General features: G+C 42.2%; 1 protein-coding gene across 1 annotated transcript in view; it reads left to right on the top strand.

Annotated features, from left to right (window-relative positions):
- LOC133126660 (voltage-dependent R-type calcium channel subunit alpha-1E) overlaps window positions 1–10,322 on the top strand; it is a 122,602-nt gene extending 112,280 nt beyond the window's left edge. Inside the window, exons 40-48 of the mRNA XM_061239002.1 lie at window positions 508–613; window positions 987–1,094; window positions 1,362–1,462; window positions 1,773–1,879; window positions 2,274–2,412; window positions 4,551–4,679; window positions 5,284–5,425; window positions 5,593–5,774; window positions 6,051–10,322. Of these exons, the coding sequence (XP_061094986.1) occupies window positions 508–613; window positions 987–1,094; window positions 1,362–1,462; window positions 1,773–1,879; window positions 2,274–2,412; window positions 4,551–4,679; window positions 5,284–5,425; window positions 5,593–5,774; window positions 6,051–6,587 (1,551 nt within the window). The 3' untranslated portion in view covers window positions 6,588–10,322. The remainder of the gene's footprint in view (window positions 1–507; window positions 614–986; window positions 1,095–1,361; window positions 1,463–1,772; window positions 1,880–2,273; window positions 2,413–4,550; window positions 4,680–5,283; window positions 5,426–5,592; window positions 5,775–6,050) is intronic.
- The last annotated feature ends 15,531 nt before the right edge of the window (window positions 10,323–25,853 follow it).

Genomic DNA, 25,853 nt, shown 5'->3' with positions numbered 1-25,853 from the left:
CAATTCATGGAACATTATTGTAAAGTGTTACCCTACTGTTTGTGATGGTTGCAGTGCATTTACTGTTAGCAGGTAAATGTAGCAGGGCCAAAAATATCTCACACCACCAATACACTTATAACACTATCCACCCATAAAAGTCCACACTGAGTGCTGAAATGCAAACATATAGTAATAACTGTAAATACCGCAGTGACATTGGGTTGGAATGATGTAACTGGCTTTAACAGCACTGTGCAGAAATGAGTTTCTCATCTATCACCACTGAGAGACTCTGTAGTGAAAGGAAAGACAATGCCTCCCATTGATAAGCAATGACACTAGAGATTGATGGAGAAACAGCCCTGAGACATTAATGGCCGACTAGCTACTCATGTTGCTGCTATTGGCAGCAAAGTGCTTGTTGTATGTAGCTTGTTGTGTAGTGTAATGATTAAGTGGCGGATGTATAAGTGCTTGTTTCATTTACCCAGATTTTTTTTTTCCCCTCCGCATGGATGATGACAGCGGCTTGTGCTCATGAATATGCCGGTGGATGAGGAGATGTCTGTCCACTTCACATCAACCCTGATGGCCCTGATTAGAACTGCTCTGGAGGTCAAACTGGCCAGAGGTCAGAGATTATGTGCTCTTCCTTTCCTTCAGTTTGACTTGATTACCGTCGTCCTACGATTTTATATTAATGCGCTGTTTTGTTTTTAATGCACTTTGATTGCTTTATTGTTGCCTTTTGTAAAGCACTTTGAGATCATCTCAAAAATAATCAATATGATGAAAAGTGATATATAGATAGAAATGTATTATTGTTGATATTATTATTATTACTCGTGCATCTCTTTCATATCCATCCATCTGTGCTCCCTGCCTACAGCCAGAAGGAGCTGTTTTTTTATGGTAGCTGCTGGTTAAGGAAATACCCATCAGCAGAACATCAGTATGTGGTCGTGGTGTGTAATGCTGACCATGTCCCATGATTCTCTGTTCAGGAGGCGATGACCGAGGCCAGCTGGACATCGAGCTGCAGAAAGAGATCAGTGTCATCTGGCCCCATCTCTCCCAGAAGTCCCTGGACCTGCTGGTCCCTGTACACAAAGGTGGACCCCAAGGCTTTCTTTGAGAGCCACTTAAAGTGTTAATACAGGACATACATGTTTAATGGATGTACTTTCAGTGTATTTATTTGTAGAACATTGTCGAAAAGTTGGAGTTGCCCGATGTTAGCGCTCATGTTAGCACCTTGCCTGTTTGTTGGTGGGGGGTGTAGTTATAGTTGCTAAATAAATGCAACCCAATATTATCATAATATTTCAAAGTAAGCATACTTGCATGAGTGATCTAAATGAGGGGTGATGCTGTTGCAGCCAGTGACATGACGATCGGAAAGATCTATGCAGCCATGATGATCATGGACTACTACAAGCAGAACAAGGCCAAGAAGCTGAGGCAGCAGCTGGAGGAGCAGGTAGACAACAGCATCACAAACACATCACAATGGTCTGCCACAAGATTCTGAGTTTTGAAAGTGTGCTGTTTGAGGAACGAGTTTGGGAAATGCCGCTGTACCTCATCATCAGTACATTTAGCCCATGATACTAGAGTATACCATATTTCCTAGCTATGTGTCTTTTAGACTAATATTGCCTTTGAAACAGCGCCCTCTGTTGGGGTGTAAAAGGTGCAGCGCATGTGACACCAAAGCTATTGTGATGCTTGTAAAATGGCTACTCTTTGGAACGCGGTCAGGGTTCAACAGTCCCTTTTTGTCGCTGCAGAAACACGCGCCGATGTTCCAGCGCATGGACGCATCCTCCCTGCCCCAGGACATCCTCTCCAGTGCCAAAGCTCTCCCCTTCCTGCCCCACAGCGCCGGATCAGCCCTGTAAATCCCACCTCTCCCGTGTCTGTGTGTATGTGTGAGACAGTGAAAGAGTGAGTGAGACTGACCAAGACAGAGAACTGACCAAGAGGTACAGAGTGAAAAACAGAGAGACTGAGAGATATAGAGAGAAAAAGTGACTGAGAGCGTAAGAGAGGTAGACAGAGATACAGAGAGAGAGATTGAGACAAAGATACAGAGATAGACAGAGAAAGATATACCGAGAGAGAGATACTGACTGAGAGGTTCAGAGTGAAAAATAGAGAGACTGAGAGAGATACATACAGAGAGTGAGAGATATACATACAGGCAGAGAGAGAGAGGGAGTGAGAGAGAGTAGAGTAAGGAGAGAGGGGCATGTCTCTGAGGCTCTGTGTCCCTGTGTGTGTCGTATCAGGACCAGAGGGGGCTTTGTGGCTCTCAGTCCCGTCTCACCTCAAGAGCTGTTCATGCAGCCGAGGATTCAAGACGTCAAGGAGGACAAGGAAGACTTCCACCACCTTCATCATCATCATCAGCACCACCACCACGATATGGTAAGGGAAGAGTGTCAGGGTGCAGTACGTATACGGTATGGCTGTCTTAATCATGTGACCAGCAGCTAGATTCAGAGAATTGTGTCATGAGATCAGTGGCATAGAAATCAGTCACACAGACTCCCTTTTCCTGTACTACACAACTATTCCATGCTATACTCATAAGAGCGACAGCATGCAAAAATCAAAAATGGGAAACAATGGTACATGGAATCTATGACACAGCAAATATGGGAACAGGTGCTGTATCAAATATATTAGCTTAACAGATTCATAATACACAGGAGAAGGTAAAAAGGTCACCTTCATTGTGTGTCTTTCCATACGTGTACATTGTTAATGTGTTAAGCTAATGTTCTGGATAATCGGTTCATGCAGCACTGGCTATTCTGGTTTATTCACCTGGAAAAAGTACAGGAACCAGAAGAAGGTTCTCAAATAAAAGACTGAAGAGCTCTGGGGGACAACAAGGTGCTCACAGAGGGAATCTAACAGAAAAAACAAAGAGTGCCAAAGCGTAGTGAATGTAGAACGACAGGAACCATATTTTGAGGACAGGAACAAAATTAGCCTCGTTTCCTTTGAGCATTGGCTTTTTCAGCGTGTATTTTCAATTTCAACTCAAGCTTTTGATCTGAAAAACATGGAGTTCCTGAATCCCAGTGACTTCAATATTGATGGGGTCTTAATGTCCTGAGATGTGCCACTGGGAGATTAGAGTAAATGTTGTGAGGATGTGGCAGTGAGTCTGAGAGAGACAAAGCTTTATTATTTAGTATTCAGCCAGCAGAGACACCCCCCCCCCCTCACCAAAAAAGAGGGAGGACAGTCTTCCATCCCTGACCGTCTCGTCTCTGACTCATTCCCCCAGACTCATCCATCACTGTCTGTGTCCTACAAATCAACAAGTGACCCAAAATTACCCCAATCAAAACGCAGCGTTTTGATGTCAGTGGGTGGGGGTGTGACTTGATTTGTTTCTGAGGGTTTAATGGCTGATGAATTGCTGCTCCTTGTTCTTCACTGTCTCGTCGCTGGTATACTTGCTTGAGACTGCATTTCCAAAAATAAGACTTGAGAAAGCGCTAGCTCTCATTCCTATTGGCGTGTCACTGCTGTACAATGAAGCATCGTTCCCATCTCCCTACAGTAGTTTCCTGGGGCTTGACCCACCGTACACACCATTTACGCATGCCATCTGCTGTTTTGCTCTCCTCGCTGTCCCTTACTTAAAAACATCCCATGCTATTGTGTTTCATTCATGGTCTCTGATCTATTTTTTATATAAGATTGCCCAGAAATGTATACATTTCCCATGTTTGTCTGTTAAATGGTACCAATTGGCTTTGGGTTCCTTTTGGAAGCACATGCTGTTATTACACAAAAAAACTATGAACTAGAGATAGGTGACTTTTCATAGATTTCTTTAGCTCATTCAGGCAATTGAATTACTACTAACTCAATTTATATTCAAGCTGTTTTTTTTTCCAGCTGGGAAACTCAGTTTCTGATCTCTGGGCTTGGCACTGGGTTGTGTGCTGTGTTAATATTGAAGGCTTTGTTTCCAGAGTGGTCACTGTGTGGGTGTGTTTTTGTCTAGCACTTCAGCAATGTTACCTGTTGGTGTTTGCCTTAGATATCTTTATTTTTCTATTTTCAGTGCCTCCAGTGCCGGATTTGTATTGTTCCACGTGTCTGACTGTGTACACATGTGTTTTCTGCATAAGCTCACCACAGCCAGCTCATAAAAGGCTTTCTTGTTCACACTGCACATGTATGGCTCAGATTATTGGCCTCACCCCTTACTTTTCCAGGCTTTCTTTCTTTATCTGTGAGGTTATCAGTTTCTTTGCTGGCATGGCATTTTAACAGAATGAGATGATAATCCACAGGAAAGATCAATGCTGTCTTGGAGATATGCAGTGAGCCCGTGACACTGGCAATAAGCAGCCGTTCTCAGTCAGGTCTGATGCGTTACCGGCGCTTTCTCAAAGTGAGCAGGGGAGACGGACCCCTGAGCGTCAGCTTCCTGCACTGGCCCCCTGCGGGGCTACTGACATCACTGCTGCACTGCTGTCCTGTGTGTCTTGTTTTTCAGACCTTCTCGTGTCTCTCTCCCTCTTTCTCTGATTACGTAGGTCCCGGAGCACAAAGAGTTTAACCGCATCCTTTGCCCCACTAACAGGCAGGGCTCACCGCTCAAAGTGGCTTGGAGGGCAGAGTCTATCCGAGCCTCCTCTATGCCTCGGCTGACAGTAGAACCACAGGTACAGCCTCCAACCTTCCCTTCCCATCAGCCTCCTCCTCCGGAGGCCCTTCCATGCAACTGCGGCCATGGGCCCAAGGGCGCTGGGCACGAGCGGATGTGTGGCGGGGAGGGGGGGGTTGGGTGATTACTGTGTGCTCACTCGCTCCAGAGGTGTTGCATGAACCGATTATTGGTGTCGAGCCCCGCTTGACTGCGTGCGCGTCTGGTCCCCCGGCAGGGAATCCGCTCGTGGTTGAAAGGGACAGACTGCTTTCGCATTCACCGCCCAACCTCCCGATGTGCCGGGGCATCTGGGCTGCCAAATCTCTTTGTCTCGAGCACTAAGGCTGCGGGGAAAAATAAGGAACGGCATACAATTTGATTTATGTACAAGCAGACAGAGGAGTTGTTTGTGTCTGATAAATCATGAGAGAGAACGTACAGTCCCTTTCTGGGGTGAAGGGCAGTTTTAAAATGGCTGCTCGGTGCTTTCAGTCTGAGACTGTTCTGTTCTCCAGATTGAGTGAAGTCCCCCGCTGTGTGGTGGCCATGTGAAAAAGCATGTTGTTACTGCGGTTTGTGTCTGCGTCTTGTTTCTGCGTCTGTGTGTTTGTGTGTACCAGGCGATGGCCGAAAGCAGCTCAATGAAGCGGTCCTTCTCCACTATTGGTGACCAGTGTGTCAATGGGCTTTGGCTAGACGAGTATTCCCTAGAAAGGGTTAGCCCCGATAGGCTGTACAGACCAAGGAGGCGGAGCTACAAGGGCACAGGTCAGTCGCCACTTCCCCTCCAGCCCTGATATCTTGCTTCAGAGTTTCTCACTGAATTGAAATGTACTAATAATGAATTGTTTCCAGCTGCATATCTGTTGGCTGGACTGTGTGTGTACATTGAGCTTCACACGCTTGTTAACGCGACGCTGCTCTCTCAGGGTCCCGGGCGGACCACAGGCAGCAAGACGACAGGGAGCGGGGCCGGTCCAAGGAGCGGCGCCACCTGCTGTCCCCCGACGTGTCGCGCTGCAACTCGGAGGAGCGAAGCCAGCATCAGTCACGGGAGCGCAAGCAGTCACGCTCCCCCAGCGAAGGCCGGACACGCACGGCACACAGACAGGTGAGCAAGGGTACTCTCCCCCTCACTCTGTCTCTCTCTCTGTTTGAACTTGGAAGTGTACTTACCTCTAGGGTTTTCAGCTGACATCATGTGATTTGCACTTTATTGTACGTCACTCTGGATAAGTGCGTCTGCTAAATGGTTATAATGTAATGTCTCTCTCTGTCTCTCTCTCTCATATGTTTAATGACTCAGTGAACGGTGTATAATCCACTTTAAGCCCACTCTCTCCTGGCACACTCTTCCCTGGCTCTCGTGTGTCTCCCGGTTCTTTAGGCCAACAGTGGGAGCAGTCCGGTCCCCCCAGGCTCGGACTCCAGCACCCCCCGCAGGCGACAGCTGCCCCAGACTCCCTCGCGGCCGCGCCCACACATCTCCTACTCCCCGCTGGTGTGCCGCGCTAACCCGTCCCCCGCGGACGGGCGGGGCACCCCACGGACTCAGGAGGAGGAGGAGGAGGAGGAGGAGGAAGGGGGCGTGGAGCCCTCGTGGGAGGAGGAAGGCACGGCATCGGAGGCGGCGCAGGCGGGAGGGGGCAGCCGCCTCTCCACCCCGCACCGCTACATCTCCGAGCCGTACCTGCCCCTCCGCGCGGAGCTCAACAGCCCTGACGCGGCCGGGCTGGAGGAGACACTCACCTTCGAGGCGGCCATCGCCACCAGCCTGGGCCGCTCCAACACCGTGGGCTCCGCTCCCCCGCTGCGGCACAGCTGGCAGGTCCCCAACGGACACTTCCGCAAGCGCCTGGGCCCGTCCAGCTCTGTGCCCGCCTGCCAGCTCCTCAGCGACACGGACGAGGATGACCGCTGTTAGGGGCAGGAGAGAGGGGGAGAGTCTGGAGCCGGGGAGCGAAGCTAAGCCAAGCTGTGTGTGTGTCTGTGTGCGTGTGCATGTATTTGTGTGTGTGTGTGTGTGTGTGTTTGTGTGTGTCTCTGTGCGTGTGCATGTATGTGTGTGTCTCTGTGCGTGTGCATGCGTGTGCGTGTTTGTGTGTGTCTTTGTGCGTGTGCATGTGTGTGTGTTTGTGTGTGTGTGCGTGTGTGTGTGGTGTTTATGTGTGAGTGTGTGTGTGTGCATGTGCTGGTGTGTGTGCGTGTGTGTGGTGTTTGTGTGTGCGTGTGTGCATGTGCTGGTGTGTGTGTGTGTGTGTGTCTGTGGTGTGTATGTGTGCATGTGTGTGTGTGTGCGTGCGTGTGCGTGCGTACGGGCTGCAGGGATCCAGCTATCCACATCTCAGCTCCCGTGCCCCACCTGCAGCAGTGTGTGGCTCTGGCTTTAGGCTTCACGGCCATATGAAGTGGCATCAGCAGCACCCGCACTCCACCCCCCAAGGAGCAGACGCCATCAACGACTCACGATGGAGCCCAGAGAGTGTGCGTGTGCGTGCATGTATGTGTTTGTTGATTTCAGAGAATGTTTGTAAAAAATGTCTTGAGAATAAATTACGTGTAAAAGGGGAAGAAGCAGAGATGATGGCATGCGATGGCAGGTTTCCCTCTCCCTCCCACATCCTTGGAAAGACAAAGTGAGACACTTTAAATGGCAGCATGTTGCTCCTGCCTGGCGGGGTGGAACTGGGATCTCTAAGATGGATATTACTGCACTACTTGGCTCTCTTTTTTATTTTAAAAAGCTCAGCTAACATTGGGCGGCAAAATCATTTGGAATTTTCCTGATGTTTATCTGCCTTTAAACTGCCGTTAAGGTCCAGGTATATTTGCAGGCTGATTATTGTGCCGTTTTCAAATGAGCAGTTAACCTGGACCAAAAGATACAAGACGCCTTATCACAAAGCCACAATATATACTTTCTAAACTCCGCTTCATAAAAATTCTCTAAATGTTTACTGTGTCTCAATGTGGAAGTTATGTTATGCTAGTCACCCGAGGTAGCTTCATCAGCTCCATGGGTCTTGTTCTCTGTGAGACTAATTCCACCAATTGTATATTTTGAATAAAAACATATTTAAAGTGGATTAGTCCACAGCAGACATTGGACATCTGTTGCATTCCATCCTTTGCTGGAAAGGTGTATTGTTCCAGATGCCTGTCCCTCCACCTGTAGCCCCAGACTCCTTCATTTACCTCAGAAGACCTGTCCTTGGTCAGCTAGAAGCCCTGACACTATGCCTCTCCTAACTGCTGATGGAATATTGTCTGAAGATCACACTTTACCTATGTCAGAATCATTCCATTGTGCTAGTATTCTTCACTATGTTCAAAATCATCCTTCACCCTAAGTTAACTCATCCAGATATACTCCTAGAAAGGAATCAGTATGAGATCCAAAAGAGGAAAGTCATTGGATATGTGGCCTTAAAGGTCACATTTTGAACATATTACAGATACTGACACTCATTTATAATGTTTGTCAGAGGTCTGAGGAATTCATCAAGTCAGTTGATTATATTTGACCACCAATGACTGGGTTAAATTATTTATTTTGAACATGAAAGCATAAAGTAGATGCCCATCAAAGTCATCATATTTTCTACAACTGGAACGGAATATTGGCCTGAACACAGAACCATACATTTTCTTTGCCGAATGAATATGAATGTCACATCATGTCCTTCAAGCTCATAAACGGTCAGTCAGAAGGCTAGGTTTGATGCATCTGGACTACCCTGGTGGAGTCGGGACCTTCCTCCATCTCACCATATCCTGTTGATCACTGGAGCCCGGCTGGCGGAGGGTGTGGAGGGAAGAGATTTACTCACTGGATCCGGCATGTTCTGTACCAGTCGAACCCTGATTCTCCCAGCCCCGCTGGAGGAAGACTGCACTTCATTAGACTTAAGAGTATGGGCTCTTGTACAATATGTAAACATTAACACCAATGTGTTCTGTACCAGGTACATAAAATAAGAATATATATATATATATACATTCCTTTTTAAAAGCCATGTTTTTGTATATAGGATAGCATTACAGTGTTTATGTTTTGTTGACAATTACGACTGTCATCTACACGTAATGATTTTGAATATATTTTATTTGCCCAAGCAATATGTTCTATTCTTTTAAATTAAAGTCAGTAAGATGTTTTTTTACTTATTGTTAGTTATACCTCTGAAATGTGATGTTTAATTGATTGATGTTTAGTGTGATGAAACATCAATTAAATTGATTAAATCATCCGTTTCGCTGTGAACCCAGAAAGTAAATTTTGCAATTGCTTTTCCTGACCATGGAAGGCTTTATATTTGCAATGATATGATAAAATGTTGCTATGATATTGTAATGGGTGATCTGTTCAAGCTGAAAGTGAGACTGGCTGAAGATTTTTTTGAAAATTCCACTTTTTCCTGTTTCCATTTCCAATTAAAACTGCACCCATTTTGGCTTTGATATACTCACTTGATGAAATTGAGAAAACTTTTAGGAGGAGTACACAAAAAGTGTCAACAATTGTTTGTATTTTTAAAGAGTGAGCTCACATGTCATATAGCTGCTGATGATGTAAGTATGTATGAAATGCAAGCCTTACAAAGCAACTGATTTAGATTTAACCTTTTTTGAACAGATGAGGCTCGATTACACATTTTCATCAAGCTTTTATTTAGAAGTCACTGCAGTATGAACTTGCATACTGAGTATTTTTCTGAGTGAAATTCAACCGATTGTAGCCCCTAGCTCTAAATTCCCAATACATGGATGTTCACCAGGTCTTTTTAGCCCTGTTGTATTTATGCCATTAAGACATTATTTCCCTCTGTGATGATTTATAAATAATAATTATTGCAATGAGGTTTGCCATGAAGAATGTTTTCTTATTGGTTGCCCTTCCCCAATGTTTAGCAGAATTGTTCTGCTACTTATTAACACTGATTAGATGTTGATGCAGAGTTTAGTGAGTTTATCTCTGTCAGTGATCGCGCGATCGTGCACCTCTCCACAGGAAAGTCAAACACATGGAGCACAAATTAAAACAAGCCGTGGGTGTCGCAACTTGTTTAAAACCATAATCAAATAATTATTTTGCCACATTATTTCTTTACCCTGCAATTCTCAAATTCTGTCATTTTATTTGAAACATTTAATGAGACCTACTTTCATGCACTTGTTTCTCTAACATTAAAGGCTGGTTTTGGTTTACAACATGCAGCTATAATTTTTTTTTTTTTTTTTTAATGACCCAGAAGCCCAGCATTCAAACATGAATTATTTCCAGGAGAGCAATTCCGTATGACGTCATGTGTTGTACTTTGTTTTGTGGACGCGTCACTGAAATGTGAATAGGAAGTATTTGGTCTATGTTTTACTGGCCTGTGTAAAGTCACTGTTCTGTGAAACATACAAAACAAAACAGGCTATGTTGCACCTGAATTCCTGGTATAGAAATGCTTACTGGTTTATATATATATGTATGTAGTATATATAAATAAAATGTCTGATTAATGCACTCTTTATATTTCAATATAGATGCCTGTCTATATCTTTGACAAAATACTTGAGAATTTGTTTTGTGAAGGAAATATGTTTTACAGTTCCCTGTGCAAAGGACCAATAAAATGACTGATGCTCTTTAATAAAAATGGCAACCATTCCATGGTGAGAATTCAGTTTGTCGTGGGTTATTGGTTTCATAACTTGCCAATTATAATGAGAATTTGCTTGTAAAATAGAACGAGACATTTTAAATGGGATAGCAACTCTCTTATGAGCATTTATAATAATGATTTTAGTCTCTAAAAAGACAATTTTGCATTTCCAAGACAGTATTGGTTTTGTTGCCAGCTCCCATTCTTGAAAACTATTTTGGATTTTAAAATATCACAGCCCTATTCCACTTAGTGCTTGAAGATAAATACATGATAATGTGAAGTTAAATCTTTGGCCCCAACCTTTATTTCCTCATAAAACATGTCTTTATATTTTCATGTGTGGTTTAGTAGTAGTAGTAGGTCCTGGGTGGCTCCATAGGCTGGTGCTGCAGAGCAACAGCCAATCAGAGCACTGTCTCTTTCCTCCTGTGTGATGGGATAGTAATGATGGTTGACTTACAGTAGAGGTTCTGTCCTCAGCACACAAACAGCTTTTGTCTCCATGGACACCCCCAACCTGTGGAATCATCCACCTGGCGAGGTTTCCCCTGTTCTCCTGGATCTCGCTGCAGTTCTCTGATGCTTGGGTTGGGACTGCCTCCCTGTCTGCATTACCCACCTCACCCTGGAGAGGAACAATGAGGACAGCTGTGTATAACCTGCCCAGTGGTGAGTATCATTTTACTATCTTGAGCAATCTAACTTTACCGATACAGTAACCTACAGGCATTGAGCACTTTATTAGGTAAATGGTAAATGGTTGGCATTTATATAGCGCCTTTATTCAAAGCGCTGTACAATTGATGCTTCTCATTCACCCATTCACACACACACACTCACACTCACACACCGACGGCAGTTGGCTGCCATGCAAGGCACCGACCAGCTCATCAGGAGCATTTGGGGGTTAGGTGTCTTGCTCAGGGACACTTCGACACAGCCCGGGCGGGGGCTCGAACCGGCAACCCTCCGACTGCCAGACGACTGCTCTTACTGCCTGAGCCATGTCGCCCCAAATTAGGAATACTATACTAATACTGGGTAGGCCCTCAGCCTCAATATTAGGGAAGCAGATATTGAGGCAGGGACTCCTTCCTCCCTTAATCAGCAGATCATTCTGCATCTTCTCCTCCTCTTTCTCATCTTCTCTTCATCCTCCACCTCCTTTACCCATTGGTGGATGTGCTGGATCTCTGGCTGGATGATTTAGGGAATTCAGACCATGAAATGAATGGAGAATGGAGAATACGCCACCGTTCCCATCAATGCACAGAAAGCTGTTGAACCCCCATGAGTACGAAAAAATAAATAAATACATTCAGCATTCAGCATTCAGCAATGCATCCAAATTCTCTGTCCCCCTGTATCTTCAACCATGCATTCATCCGCTGTCCCATATATTTTGCCTTGTTCGACCGATTTGATTGGTTGGCATAGTCCTGTAAGTTAAAAGCCTTCTAATGGAGTACTTTTTCCCCAGCTCACACAAAATAAAAACATTTCCCCATTTTATTATTACTGTAAATAGGAGAAAAATACCAAGAATGTGCAACTTCGATATGAAACATTCACTAAGCACTTTATTAGGCAGACCTGTACACCAGCTTGTTAGGGCAGAAGACTATTAGGGAGAAATGCCTTTTTTAACATTTCACAGGTGAGCATCGTCTGATGAAACAGATCCCAGTAAAAACAACGATAGCTATACTTGAATTAACTTTCGTATTTATTTGCAAAGAAATGACAGAAAGTGAGAAAGCTTACCAGCTTTCTGATTTGAATCAGACATAGTAAGGCTCTTATGCACACGTTTGAGAAGGGGGGGCTTTACCAAAACAAAAAGACATGAAGCAGTCCACTAACATTTATCAGTATTTTGTCTTCTGAATACCCCTTGTTGACCTTGCTGTAAGACTGGAATGTGCTAGGAGAAGCAGAGACATTAAGGTCAAAGGCTGTCTGTCTGCGGGGAGAGAGACAGAGAAAGACTCCTAGTAAGCACTTAATTCAGAAAGTGGTCTAATAGTAATAAGGATTTAAAATAAAAGGTTATTTTTAACCATGTTAACACACTTTGTCAATTAAGAATCAATTAAGAAAATTACCCTTACAAGACCAGTAAGTCTTATAAAAACCTAATAAAGTGCTCACTGAGTGTATACTTTTGCACTATAAAATATGTAATGTTGGATGAGCTAATCTACGCAATTGTGCTTGGAAGCATGAAACTATCTATCTGCTAAAATGATAAGATAACAGCTTTTTTAGTCAATTGTAAGACTCAGCAATGCACAAAACCTTGAAATAACGCTAATGTGAATTACTGAAAATAGCTGTCATGGAATTCAATGCATGACGGTAACAGAGATTTAATGATACTAACAGTTCATATGAATGAATTCATATTTAATTTGACGTTTTTTGTCTGCGCCTCACCCCACTTGGGTGGGTGACCTGTATTTGAGTATTCAGGATATTGCACTGGAATGAATTTGTCAGCTTTGTGGTGAACTTGGCACCATCATGTGAAGTTAGTCTGCCGGGGTCAACGCCTTACAGTATGTCTATGCGTTTCAAAGAGCCCCATTTAAACATTCAGGCTTTTTCTGTATCATTGTTTATTTAGGTTTCTGAAACATCACTATAAATTCTTAGATGTCACATTCAATTGATTACATCCAGAAGCGATTCAGAAGAGTGCAGACTAACACACACATCCCCTTTGTGTGTAATGTATGTTGTTAGCCACCGCTTCTGTAGTCCACACTGCAGGTGTCTGGAGCTGCTCTAATAAGATGAGCTGGGGAAAACGTGCCCGGTGAAACCTCCCCTCCTTGACCAATGTTGTGGACTTCTACCCCATCTGTCTTCCACAGGCTGGGGTGCCTTCTAATCTCATAGAGTAGTCATTGTAATTTCATTTATACATGTATAAATGTATATTTATATTTGTTCGATTGTATTAGAAAATGCCCGTCATCATTTTTTCTACAATGCAAATGGAGAGGAAAACTGGTCTGTTTGAGTTGGTTTCTTGATGAACTACACATAAATAAACGTTCAAAAACTTGCCTGAAAAAGTACAAATGCTGTGCATAAAATTCTACCCATAGCCAGCAATATATAACACATTTGTACAATTTATGCCTGGAAAATGTATTCACTTGTACCCTAAGAGAGTCCAAGAGAACATTACTGTTCTTTCAGGGTATATTTGGTACCAAACCAAACCAAAAAAGTACCTCCACTGTCACTTTATTTCTGAGATTATAAGCATACTGATGTGGCTACAGGAGTGAGGGCTATGGAAGGAGGAGAGGAGTCTGTTTACAGTGTCGGGAGAGGAGGGGCGCGAGCTGGGGCCAAGCCAGCTCACCTTTATCACCACCTGGAGCTGTCACCACGAGTGAGCTTATCCCATATCTGTGACAGTACCAAAGGAATATAGAATACAGCTCAATTTCTCATTTTGTTTTTTTATTACCAAAAGGGCCTGTGCTTGGAAAGGAGTATGTATGTCATATTAGAATCAAAGTGCAGTAACTAGGCAAACATAGTTCTTACATGTGCAGTGAATCTAGTAATATATTAATTATTTTGGGAACTTACAGGAATGACTCAGCCACTGAGGTCAAGTCACTGGCAAAATTGAACACCATAGCTCTTTGGTCATTTGCCTAAACTGCTGTTCAGTTTATATTAAGTTAGGGCACGGAATTGCTTGCCCAAGCAAAATTCAGGTCACTTTGTCCCTTGATTTCCATCTCCTCCCACTGGTTCTATCACTTGCACCCTGTTCCCTGCTGTATTCCTCTGGGTGGCTCAGGCTGGCCCTGGCTATCTGCCTCTCCAGACTGGGGCTGTATGCAGGCTGCCAGCTACTGGAGGCAGTGCCCTGGAGGACTAGCAGTGTCTATTCAGGGTCTTACCCTGGGCGCGTCAATCTTTCCACACACCATTTATGGCAAGGAAGTTGCTTTTCTGAGCCCTGTGCCACATTCCTCACATGGTCCAAAGTGCCGATATAGGAAGGGATGTTCGTTGAAAAGGGAGAAAGAGGCAGTAATTCACATGCGGATCAAATGCCTTAGGTATGAAACAGGACTGGAAGAATGGTGCCACAACAAAATGTCCAGTGTTAAATCAACTCTTACAGAGTTTATATGAGTCCACTATGGCCAGAGTAGACTCAATGAAACATTGTAAGAGTTACATTTTACTGAGCAGAAAGTTTGCTTTGGAAATCCGTACAGTTTTGTCATATAAAGTTTCTTTACTTTGAATATGGACATTTATTTACTTTGAAGATGTTACTGGGTATTTGAATAAGTTAAAAATACTCATTTTCAGGAAATGATTCCATTTGGAAAAAATATTTGGTGTAATAAAATATTACTTCATTACACCTACTTACAGTCAATTGTGTGGCAGCAGTGCAATGCATACAGTCATGTAGATACAGGTCAGGGGCTTCAGTTAATGTTCACTTCATTACATTACATTATTGGCATTCGGCAGACGCTCTTATCCAGAGCGATGTACAGTTGATTAGACAAAGAAGGAGACAATCCTCCCCTGGAGCAATGCAGGGTTAAGGGCTTGCTCAAGGGCCCAACGGCTGTGCTGATCTTATTGTGGCTACACCGGGGATCGAACAACCAACCTTGTGGGTCCCAGTCATTTACCTTAACCACTACGCTGCAGGCCACCCCTATCATCATCATCAACTATCAGAATGGGGGAAAAATGTGATCTAAGTTACTTTGACCATGGAATGATTTTTAGTGGCAGACAGGGTGGTTTGAGTATCTCACAAACTGCTGATCTCCTGGGATTTTCATGCACTGTAGTCTCTAGAGTTTGCAAAGAATGGTAAAAACCACAAAAAAATCCCAGCAGTTCTCAAAACAAAAACACCTTTTTATTAAGTTTAATTAATGTCTGAAGAAATAAGTCCGATAAATACCTAATAAAGTGCTCAGTGAGCGTATATATCTTTCTTAAAAGGTATTGAATTAAACATTATTTCAGCATTATTTAATTTCACATTATTTTGTGACACATGTTTAAAACATGGGCTTTTAGTGAAACCCTTTAGTCTCACCAGCCCAGAGCATCACTAATTTAACAACAGTTCCTTGTGGGTGGAAAAACAGGTGTGGGAGGACCTCACCTTCTTTGCATATTAGAAATCCATATACTACACAAAATAAGGTAATGTTAGTGTCCTTTTCATGGTAAGGGGCCAGCGAACCAAATGCATAATAATGCAATTCTAAAAATGTGCTAACTCAGAGAAATTTTGAAAGAATGTCCATTTTACATAGTATGTCTCTGGGGGAATTATCATTTTTGTTTGTTTCACTATTGCATACTACAAAAGTACTTGTACATAGGAATGCTTCTATCTATAGTACATTTTGTATAGGCTCTCTGGAACACGATGACCCCACGTACAAGCTTCTATGACCAGTATTGGTAATCCAGTTCCACAGTAAAGGCGTGATCCCCTTGTTAGCAAAAAATACAGTATAATTTCAGCTCAGATTTCATGGCCAAAGGGTTTATGTTTTACAACAAAAAATGTATTTTGCGATGCCTACGTCTAAATAGAGGACTTCCTTTGGAGGACCTTCGAGGAATCTCTCATCTCTCTAGCCTCGCAAGTAGTCTGGAGTGAATATTTCTGAGGAAGACTGCAAAAGCACCTTTGGCTGAAATATAGAGGGCATTTTCATTGACGTAACCCATTTCATATCAGTGAGCATCTAAATACAAAATACTAAAGTCTCAAAATATTATTAATAATATGAATAATATACTTAGCATCCTTATATATCCTCAGTGTACTTATGAATAAGGAGCAAGCCTGCTTTTGAATAATAAATAGCATGTGAAATTGTGTAATGTGTTTGACTTGCTGATTGGGGTTGGGTAGTTGACAAAAACTTCAATCAATGGACCTCAATAAATATATTAGTGTACAATATGTTATTTTTGTGATTATTGTACTTATTTTTTACAATCTTCTCGACGTGTTGCTGTCTGAGGAGAGCACAAACACAGGGGTTATGTCCACTGTTTTGGCTGTGGCTCCATTGTGTTTCTATGCATGCCAGGCACTGCCACAATAATCTCACCTTTCAGTGAGAAAAAAGTGTGTTTGAGCTTCTGTAACTTTATTTTCGTAATACTTGGAGTAATTGTGACTAGGGTTACCTTTCAGAAGACACCAGAAGTATGCCTATAGTCAAGGGTTCAAGAATAGTAACTATTTTATTTTGGGTATGTAATTTTCAAACTTGTGTTAATTACAGCAAAGGGGTGATACTTAAGGGGTTAACAAAGGAGTATTCAGTTGTCAATAAGCTCCTGCTGCCTGTTACAGCCTTGTTGAACTTGAGCCTGAGGTCTTAGTTTGTTGATTTGTGAGAAACTGCTGTCAGTCTAAAATGTCCTTGATTTAGTGAGAAAACCTTTAGATCGAAAATTGTTTAGATCGAAGCAAACATTGACTATATAATGACATGTGTATAAAGAAAATATATACAGATTTCATGTTTATGGAAACAAACATAGCAGTAAGCTGTTTGCACTTTATTTAAGATGAATCTGACTTATTTTAATAATAGGTTCTGTTTTCAGGTTCCATTCCATTTCTTCCATTCTTCCATTTGTCTTGTCAGAAGTCACTAATGAGTGCTGTTCAATGACAGCAGGGGAAAAGTATTTCCATCATGTGTCTCTGATGTGTGTCTGGCAGGTCTGACCTTGCGAAAGTCTGTGTGGACACAGGGAGTGGGGGGTGTCTGTGTGGACACAGGGAGTGGGTGGTGTCTGGGTGAGACACGAGCACCACTGTCAGCAACACTGCTTCACTGGCCGCCTGTATAAAACTCTCCTTCCACTCTAGTGTTTCCAGTGGCCATGGAATTACAAACAGGAAAAACATAACCGTCAAAAACCATTAGTTCCCTTTCTAAATAATAATTATATTCAATAAAGATATAACATTCCATAAAGTGTATTTGACTCATATCTAAGCGGACATAAATTGTCAATTTGGATATTCATCACCTGGACCTTTACAAAGAGAAGATCTCCACTTGTGGATGTGTATTTGGCAATAGCGACTGTGTGGTTTTGGAGTACAGGACTGTATATCCTTGGTCATTATTGGAGTGCCATGGCCTCTTACTGTGGAGGACTGTCCAGTGTTGGTGATTCTCCAGAGACGGGTTTGTTTTAGGGAAGGGTTTGTCTCTTGAGAAGGGTTCTTTGGGAGTTTGACAGTTAGGAAACCTTGCTTTTGGGGACCAAGGGATTGCATCACTCCACGCCTACAATGCAGGTCTCAGCTGTGCTTCTTCTGCTGCTTTGCTGTGTAAGTTGCATTTGTGTCAATCATAAAGGTTTAATTGAAAATGTAAGATAACATTAAGTACAATGTGTATACCATTGTTACTATTAGGTTACCATGATGATTTTATTAAACCATAAATAATGCTTGAAATTGATTTTCATATTTCACATTTTATATAGTTTGGTGAAGAAATCTTTATTTATATGTGATGTAATCTGCATGATGAGAGTGCCGTAGTATATGAAACAAATACGCTGAAACAAATTTCACAAACGGAAATATATTGAAAATCTATTGGAGTTTGGCCGAATGGAGAAGAAGAAGAGGCTTCTTGTTCTTGTACTTGCTTTTGTTTTTTTGGTTCTTGTTCTCAGTAGAAGTTCTTAGTTCTTAGTAGAAGACCCTGTCGTTGCTGCTGCTGCTGTTGTTGTTGCCATTAGTGGAAACCCAGCTAAAAATGGTTTCTCTCTTGTTTTGCTCTGTTATGTGGCTGTCTAAACATGCAATACAAACCTTCCAGCTGTCAAACTGTGACATTTTCAGATGGTTACTGATTAGCACCTTGTGCAGTCAGTGACTGAAATATGTCCTAGATCACAGCCCAGCCCCTTTCACAGGTATGCACAGATGATTTTTCACAATTGCAAGGTATTCCCATAAATCACACAGAAAAATACATCTGCAGCTTCCTGCACTACCGCATCCAAGGGCAAAGAAAGGCTTCATAACCTCATAATATTTTAACCTCCCTTCCATTATTTATCCTAATTCAAAAATAATTATCAATTATTTTACCATGAAATTTGGCTTTGACATGAATTGCCTGGAATAGTCAGGTGTTATAGGTAGTTTTCTAATGTCCATATAGAATACAAAGGAGCATTGAAGTTGATATTGTGTCATTTGGTGTGGACATTGTGATTTATTAGTGGTTTCTTTAATATTACAAACAAATATGTGACTGATAGTAAAAGTAATTGGAACTACTTAGGTTTTATTATCACCCGAGATGACTTTTCATTGCTGTGCAGGTCAGTCGAATGAAAACATTCAACAGGAGTTTGCTTATGCTGCCAGTGTAGTTCCCTAAAATCCCATTAATGTAATATAGAATCATCATCTTTGTAAATAATCTGAAGAATGACAGTCCAAAGGTACTGCTGACTAAGACTTTGATTCATTGTTTGACAAAATCCCTTTCAGACTGAATATTTAGCAAGGTTGTGTTTCACAAAATGGCATCATTCAGTTAATTTGCTTACTTATGGAAAAGCAAGCCTTGTTCACTGCGTTGTGCTCACACGCTGACAAACAGTGACCATGAGAACCCGACCTGAAAGAGAGAAAGTTTAACATCTGAGAGTGTGAGCTCATAAAATTAGGTAATTGGTTCAGAACTGTGGCGGCCCACTGCAGACTGACCTATATGGAGCTGTCATATCACAGTGTGGAATATCATCAAGCTGATGAACAAATCATTAACTGCTTTGCCCCACGGCAATGTTTGAAGCAAAATTAATCGGTGCACCTAGCAGAAATGATATGTAAACACGACTAAAGTTGAATGGATGCTCAGATTTACCATATACTCTAATAAAGAAAACTAGGAACAATTTCATATTTTATATATTTATATATCTGACTTAACAGAAATATGAAGGAGCTTAAAAAGGTTTTGGAAAATGGAAAATTTGAAATATATGTTTTATTTATATACACTTATATACAGAAGCAGTCAAAAGTTAGGACACACTTTGCCCTTTTCTGCTTTTTTCAGAAAAGATATGTTCAAACATTTCACATGTGGTCAAAGTGTAGATTCTGATATTGCATTACTGGCTTTTGTGTCATCAGCTCTGTTTCTAAAGAGTGTTTCCAGATGTGGTGTCTCACACAGACAGGAAAACCATAAGACTGGAATGAAGTTATGGATCATCAGAATGATATGGATGTATTGACATCATAATTCTCAGACTTTGTACATTACTTTTTAGCTGTTGCTGAAGGCTATGTGTATACAACAAAGCATGTTGCCCCCTATTGTTTTAGTTTGGAGCTGTATTGAAATTTTTTATCAAAAACATTTTGTGGAGAATTCCATCTTGGGAATTGAGAACCAGTGTAATCCTTTTTAATTAAAAGAAAACTTAAAGCACTAATCTTCATGGGTTCATCCTACTTACGAACAAGGAAAAATAAATCCAGCAAGGCTTGAACATTTAAGTTAACACAGAATTAAATTACTTTATTGTTTAAAACAGTTTCAGCAATAACCAACATTAGGGTTTCATCAGACTAACAAAAGGAACAATCATTTTTAATAATTAAATAATTTAAATAATTAAGTTTAACCATTTTAATTATTTTATCTCTGTTGACTGTTGAATCAGTTTAGTAGCAGCAGGTTCTAAAAAGCATTATCCACAGGTGGAAATTAAGTATATGATGGCAAATTTGGACAGAAATTATGCATTGATTGTATCCGGTTCTGGACTGATTGTAAACTGCAACTGATACATATTAAAGTCAGAGACTGTGTCTAAACTTTTGTGTAAACTGTTTTTACAAGCCTCTCAGAATATATAAAAATGAGATAGTCCATACTTTGTCACCAAAGATTGGGTTTAATCGATACCCCCTTATGCGTGAATATATATTTAAAAGTTGAATACATTGCAGAGAGGCAATTTGTATGTATTGTTTTTTGAATGAGGACACCATCACCAAATAGGTGTAGTAATGTGTCACTATGAGCCTTTGTTCCTGCAGGGCACTGTACAGATGGGTGACCCTACAGCTGCTACACTGTGCTGTGAAGCCTACAACTCTACCTGCCTGCGGGATCCAGGTACACAGGTAATTTAAGGGGTTCTTCCTACTGAATTGGCAGCTTTAAAACATTACGTTCACACAAATAGATAAAGAATTTACCATATTTTATGTTGAAACTATAGTCAACTTTTGTACAGTTTTGCATAACCTTACTCTGAAGTTATGAAATTGTACAAACACATTCCAATACATCCATTAGTGAAAGCAGCACAGTAGCTTTTAATGGCCAGAATAGACTATACTTTCACCTAGTAAATATAGAATGAACAAACATTTTACATTTAAATGATATTATTCTTTGAGCCAGTGTTTATTTTTACATTTTTAAACAATAAGGTAAGTATTGTTTTTCCAGTGGTCAGTTATTCACCATTAGTGCCCTATTAGAGTGCTGCAAAATGTTAGTGCAAGCCTGTATGGTGACCGTGGACATGCACACATCGTGTCACTGATGTTTCACTATGTGACACTGATGTTGACCACATGCTAATAATTCAGCATCTCATCTTGCCATATTGTATTTTATTCACCTTATCACCTTCATTTTCTTCTCCATGAGCCTTTTGTTGATAATTATGTGTAATTCATAATTTATTCACTGATACTTTTACACTAGAAAGTATTTGATGGAACTGTATGACTACACGGCAGGTCAGGTCATGCAAGGTTTATGAAAGATTAACATTTTTGGGAAAGTTGTTAAATTCAAAATGGCGAGTGAATCATTGGGTGGTGTGCACACAGTGAGCATTAGGTATTTATTAGACTTATTTTTTTAACGTATTAAGTCTCCTGCTGTGTACTTAGAGGTTTGAAGTGTTGTGTGTTCAGAGATGCTCTTCTGCATACCACTGTTGTAATGTGTGTTGCTGTCACCTTCCTGTCAGCTTTCAGCAGTCTGGCCCTTCTCCTCTGACCTCTCTCATTAACAAGGCATTTCTGCCCACAGAACTGCTGCTCACTGGATGTTTTTTGTTTTTCTCACCATTCTCTGCAAACTCTAGAGATTGCTGTGTGTGAAAATCCTAGGAGATCAGCAGTTTCTGAGATACACAAACCACCCTGTCTGGCACAAACGTCCACTTAGATCACATTTTTTCCCCATTCTGATGGTTCATTTGAACATTAACTGAAGCTCCTGAACCGTATCTGCATAATTTTATGCATTGTACTGTTGCCAAATGATTGACTGATTAAATAATCACATGAATAAGTAGGTGTACAGGTATTCCAAATAAAGTGAGTGTATAAACTTTAATCTAACACCTTCACTTTTAAGACTATGTCTCTTTTCTATGATTATGTCTTCTGTGCTATGACTTTTCTAAATCATATTTTTAATTACATTTTTTACAGAAACATTGCTCTGAAATTACTGAAGAGCCCCTGGGAAAGCCTAGGAATAGGCTATCAGCCATACAAAGTGATTCTTCAGGCCAGAACACAGTACAGCTTGGTAATAGACACTGGACTGCAATGTCAGATTCAACAATGGCCAACAACCAAAGGAAAGAGGCACTATCTTATTCATCTCCCAAGAAACTAATCCAAAAGAAGAGCTGGTCTGGACAGGAGCCCAGGCCAATGAAAGTCACTGCAACAGCACATTTAGATAAGGACATGACACCAAACAAGAGAAGGGGAAAGAATGAAACTTCCCTGTCTGTAGTGAATACAGTGCTGCCAGCTGATAAATTAAACAACAATAAAGGAAATGGTCTTGAAAACATTAATGAACAGGATGTTGCCTTGGTGACAGAATACCCGGTGTCAGGATTCACAAAGACAGTGAAGAGGGATGCGCATTCAGAAGCAATACCTCTACTGGAGTCTTCCTTCCCAGCGGGAACAGAGGGTAAAGGTGGCCAAGAAGACCTCACAAACGCATCTGGGATCCGTCTATTTTCCCCAAACACAGCACGTGAGGCTACATCAGGGAATGTGACAAAAGGCACTGCTTTAATAGGTGAAGCAGAGGACAGCCTTGCTCTGGATACTACAGGTAAACCTATATTGTATATTAATCTGACAGGAAATACTGAGCAGACAGGGAGGGTCACAGAAGGGACACTAGCAATAAACAGGCAGGCTTCTGGAGCCTGCACTGCTCAGAGAGCCTGTGGACCCAAAGATAAAACATATGGAAATTATGATTAAGCAGGCAGCATCTCCAGGCTTTTGTGTCTCAACCACAGACAGCAGCGCTGCAGTAACAACATCAGAGTCAGAAATGTCAGGGGGACAAAATAAGTGGGAAATTCAGTCAGGGCTAATGGACTCTAAAATGATGAATAACACATTGTTTGCTGTTCTGCCAGGTGACATCATCGTGGACAATCTCGCAGAGCCAGACGTGTCACGTGATGAGCCTGAGAACGTGGACTTTCCCACAATGCCACAGAGACCGGCTCCACAAAACCAGACTGCTGTGTCGGAAAAATGGACGGCCAAAAGGCCTTCAGACTGGGAACCAATTGGAAATACAACCATTAATGAAGAAATAAAACCTGCTGCACCTATAATAATAGGGCCAGAGATGCAGAAAAGATTGCCTGTAGCCCCAGTAATTCCCAGACCACCAACAAACATAGCAGAGGAGTCGGCAGATAAGGACAAAGAGCCTACGACCAAACCAAGAGGGACAGATACAGGGGACAGCAAAATGGCACAAGGCACACCTGAAGTAACCACAACTGAGACCCTGGAAGGTAAGAACCTTTCTAGGGAACAGCTGTTGCCTGAGAGGGAAGGATCAGATCACGACAAATGCAGTGTAATTCTGAATGGTACAGCGTTGTCTGAAAACCTTATGGGGAACCACAGCATGTCAGAATAGGCACCCTTTCACAGCCTACGGTTTACGAATGGGCTGAGAACAGTATGTGCTTGCATGCTTTCTGGTCCTGGTGTTACCTCTCCATCAGAGCAAAGAGGGCTTTTGGGGGAGTCCGAGGCCAAGATGCTGTCCACATGTTTATTCATCCCCTGCCAAAGGGTCTTTTCTCAAACCTCAAAGGATGCTGCACTTGCCCAGAATGAAATCAATCTTTGTTCTTGTCATTTCAGGCAATCTTCAACCAGGAGAGACCCATAGGGGCAGAGGTCCAGCCATCAAAGCGGGCCCTAGAGGTCCACGGGTAAGAAATGCTCCACAACAAATGCAAATGTCCTCCGATTGGCACACACCGCACCCACAGTCATCCACTCATCCACAGTGATGTGCCTTCCAGTCTGGATCGAATCCAGATCCTGCCATTTCCAATTGTAGTTCCACAGAAAGGTACAAAATTGACTAATGTTGCCCAGAGTGGGACAGATTTTGTTAGCAGTGAACATCTCATCACATAACCGAACGAGGAGTCCTCTAGTGAGGATCCTGTGATCTGCCAGCACCAGCTGTGTCAGCGACAGTTTTCAGGAGCAGTACCTGCATGTGACTAATATAGCTGATTGCACAGAGCGCAGAAAGGAATGGTTGAAACACCATTATTGTATCCTTGATTATAATTTGCTAGAGGAAAAATCCAGCTGCATGTGCATTTAAAAATTAGTAAGTTGCATAAACAACACAGCATTATAGGTTCCCCTGGATTGGAGTGTTCACTAGGCATGTAATAATTCAACAAGTTTATTAAGAACATATTAATTTTCTACAATGTATGTGTGCTTTAAAAGCAGTTTTGGGTAAACACATCACCCGGAGTAAGTGTCGGTTATTCTGTAGTATTGATGAGAACTGGAGCACTAGACACAGTTACTCACATCACATGGGCCTGCTGGCCACAAGAGACCTACTGTGTCTGAGAGCCTTGATGTGAAATTGAGTTTGTTCAGCTTATTAAATTAATATTTAGAGAGAGAGGGAGAAGGAACATTTACGGGAAAGGGTATTATGGATGTGTTTGTGCTTAATGTGTGACACAGAGAAGAAATATATATTAAAGGGGGTGGGGACAGTCAAAGATTATTTCACTGAGCATCTGGTGTAAAGAGTGGAGAGGTCAAGTAAGCGTGAAAACAAGGCAGCCCCTCTAGTGGTGACTTTGTGACATTGCAATGCGTGCTGTGAGGCTCTGCTGGCAGACATCTTTAACTGGTAACCTTGGAGATGTTATGTTTGCTCATTGTTCTGTCATGTTTTTCAGGGTCATCGTGGCCCTCCTGGTTTGCCTGGGCCACCTGGGCCAAAAGGAGATAAAGTATTCCACTATTCCACGTTTATTTGTTTGTTGTGTGTGCGTGCGTGTGTGCATGTGTTTGTCTGTGTACATATTCATGCACATATGCACACGTGCAAATTTGTACAGGTATATCTTGACCATTTACTCAGGCTTGTGGCAGTTATCCATTGATTGTGCTCAGCTGCACCCCAAATATCAGGCTAAGAGTGCAGTGGGCGGTGGACTGAACTGAATGGCTCGTCCAATATGCCACCATGCCTAGATTATGGACAGCATACAGCTGAAGTAGAAGTGAACTGAACTGAACCAGGTTTGGTTGTTGGTAATGTGATGACCCTGCACCAGACCGGGCACCTAACAGGGTAATGTGTCTCCACACAGGGGTATGCTGGGCCCATGGGGGGTACGGGGCCCCCAGGACACCGTGGTCCCTACGGCCCACCTGGCATGCCAGCCATTGTGGTGTGGAAGCCATCCGAGGATGAATGGGCGAAGTTCAAGGTACTATTATTTCACACGCCTCAACAGGCTTTGACCAGCTATGTTTTGAAACTGCTGGTCGCTGGTATTTCAAGCTGGTCACAGCTGGATTTTATACCAGGGTGTGCCACCCAGGAGTATTTTATTAAATGTAGGTATTGTATGTATATTCCCACCACAGATGATGATGATAATCTCTTAATAGCTGGATAATAAAGTATGGAAAAATAAAGTCACAGAAAATGTCAGCTTTTGTAGAATTACATGGGGGAGTTACAAGTATGAGCAAAGTTTGGACTTTTACTATAAGAAGCAACATGTAACAGGCAATTGATATTGTCAGAATCTTCACAGAATCTGCACATATAGTGGCATGCTAACATTAGAAAGTGCAGACTTCAAAGAAGTTTGCCTGTGATCTCAAGACAGCGCAAGGCAGAGGCAAGCTCATTGCTGCCATTGTCATACAGCTGACTGTAGATATTTCTCTCTTTCTTCCCACAGAAAAAGAAAATATACAAAAAGCTTGTTTCCACTTGGCCGGTAAGCGATTTTACAGCTTATATTACTTATTGGGTTTATGCTTTTTTTATTAATTTAGCTGCATGCAATATCGTTTTTAATGATCATTCTGTCCACTTTATATTTTGCATAGGTGGCCTGTGTTACGTCTAGGG

This window comes from Conger conger, chromosome 4 (assembly GCF_963514075.1).
Source record: "Conger conger chromosome 4, fConCon1.1, whole genome shotgun sequence".
NCBI lineage: Eukaryota > Metazoa > Chordata > Actinopteri > Anguilliformes > Congridae > Conger > Conger conger.
This window is presented reverse-complemented; position numbering and strand designations above follow the sequence as displayed.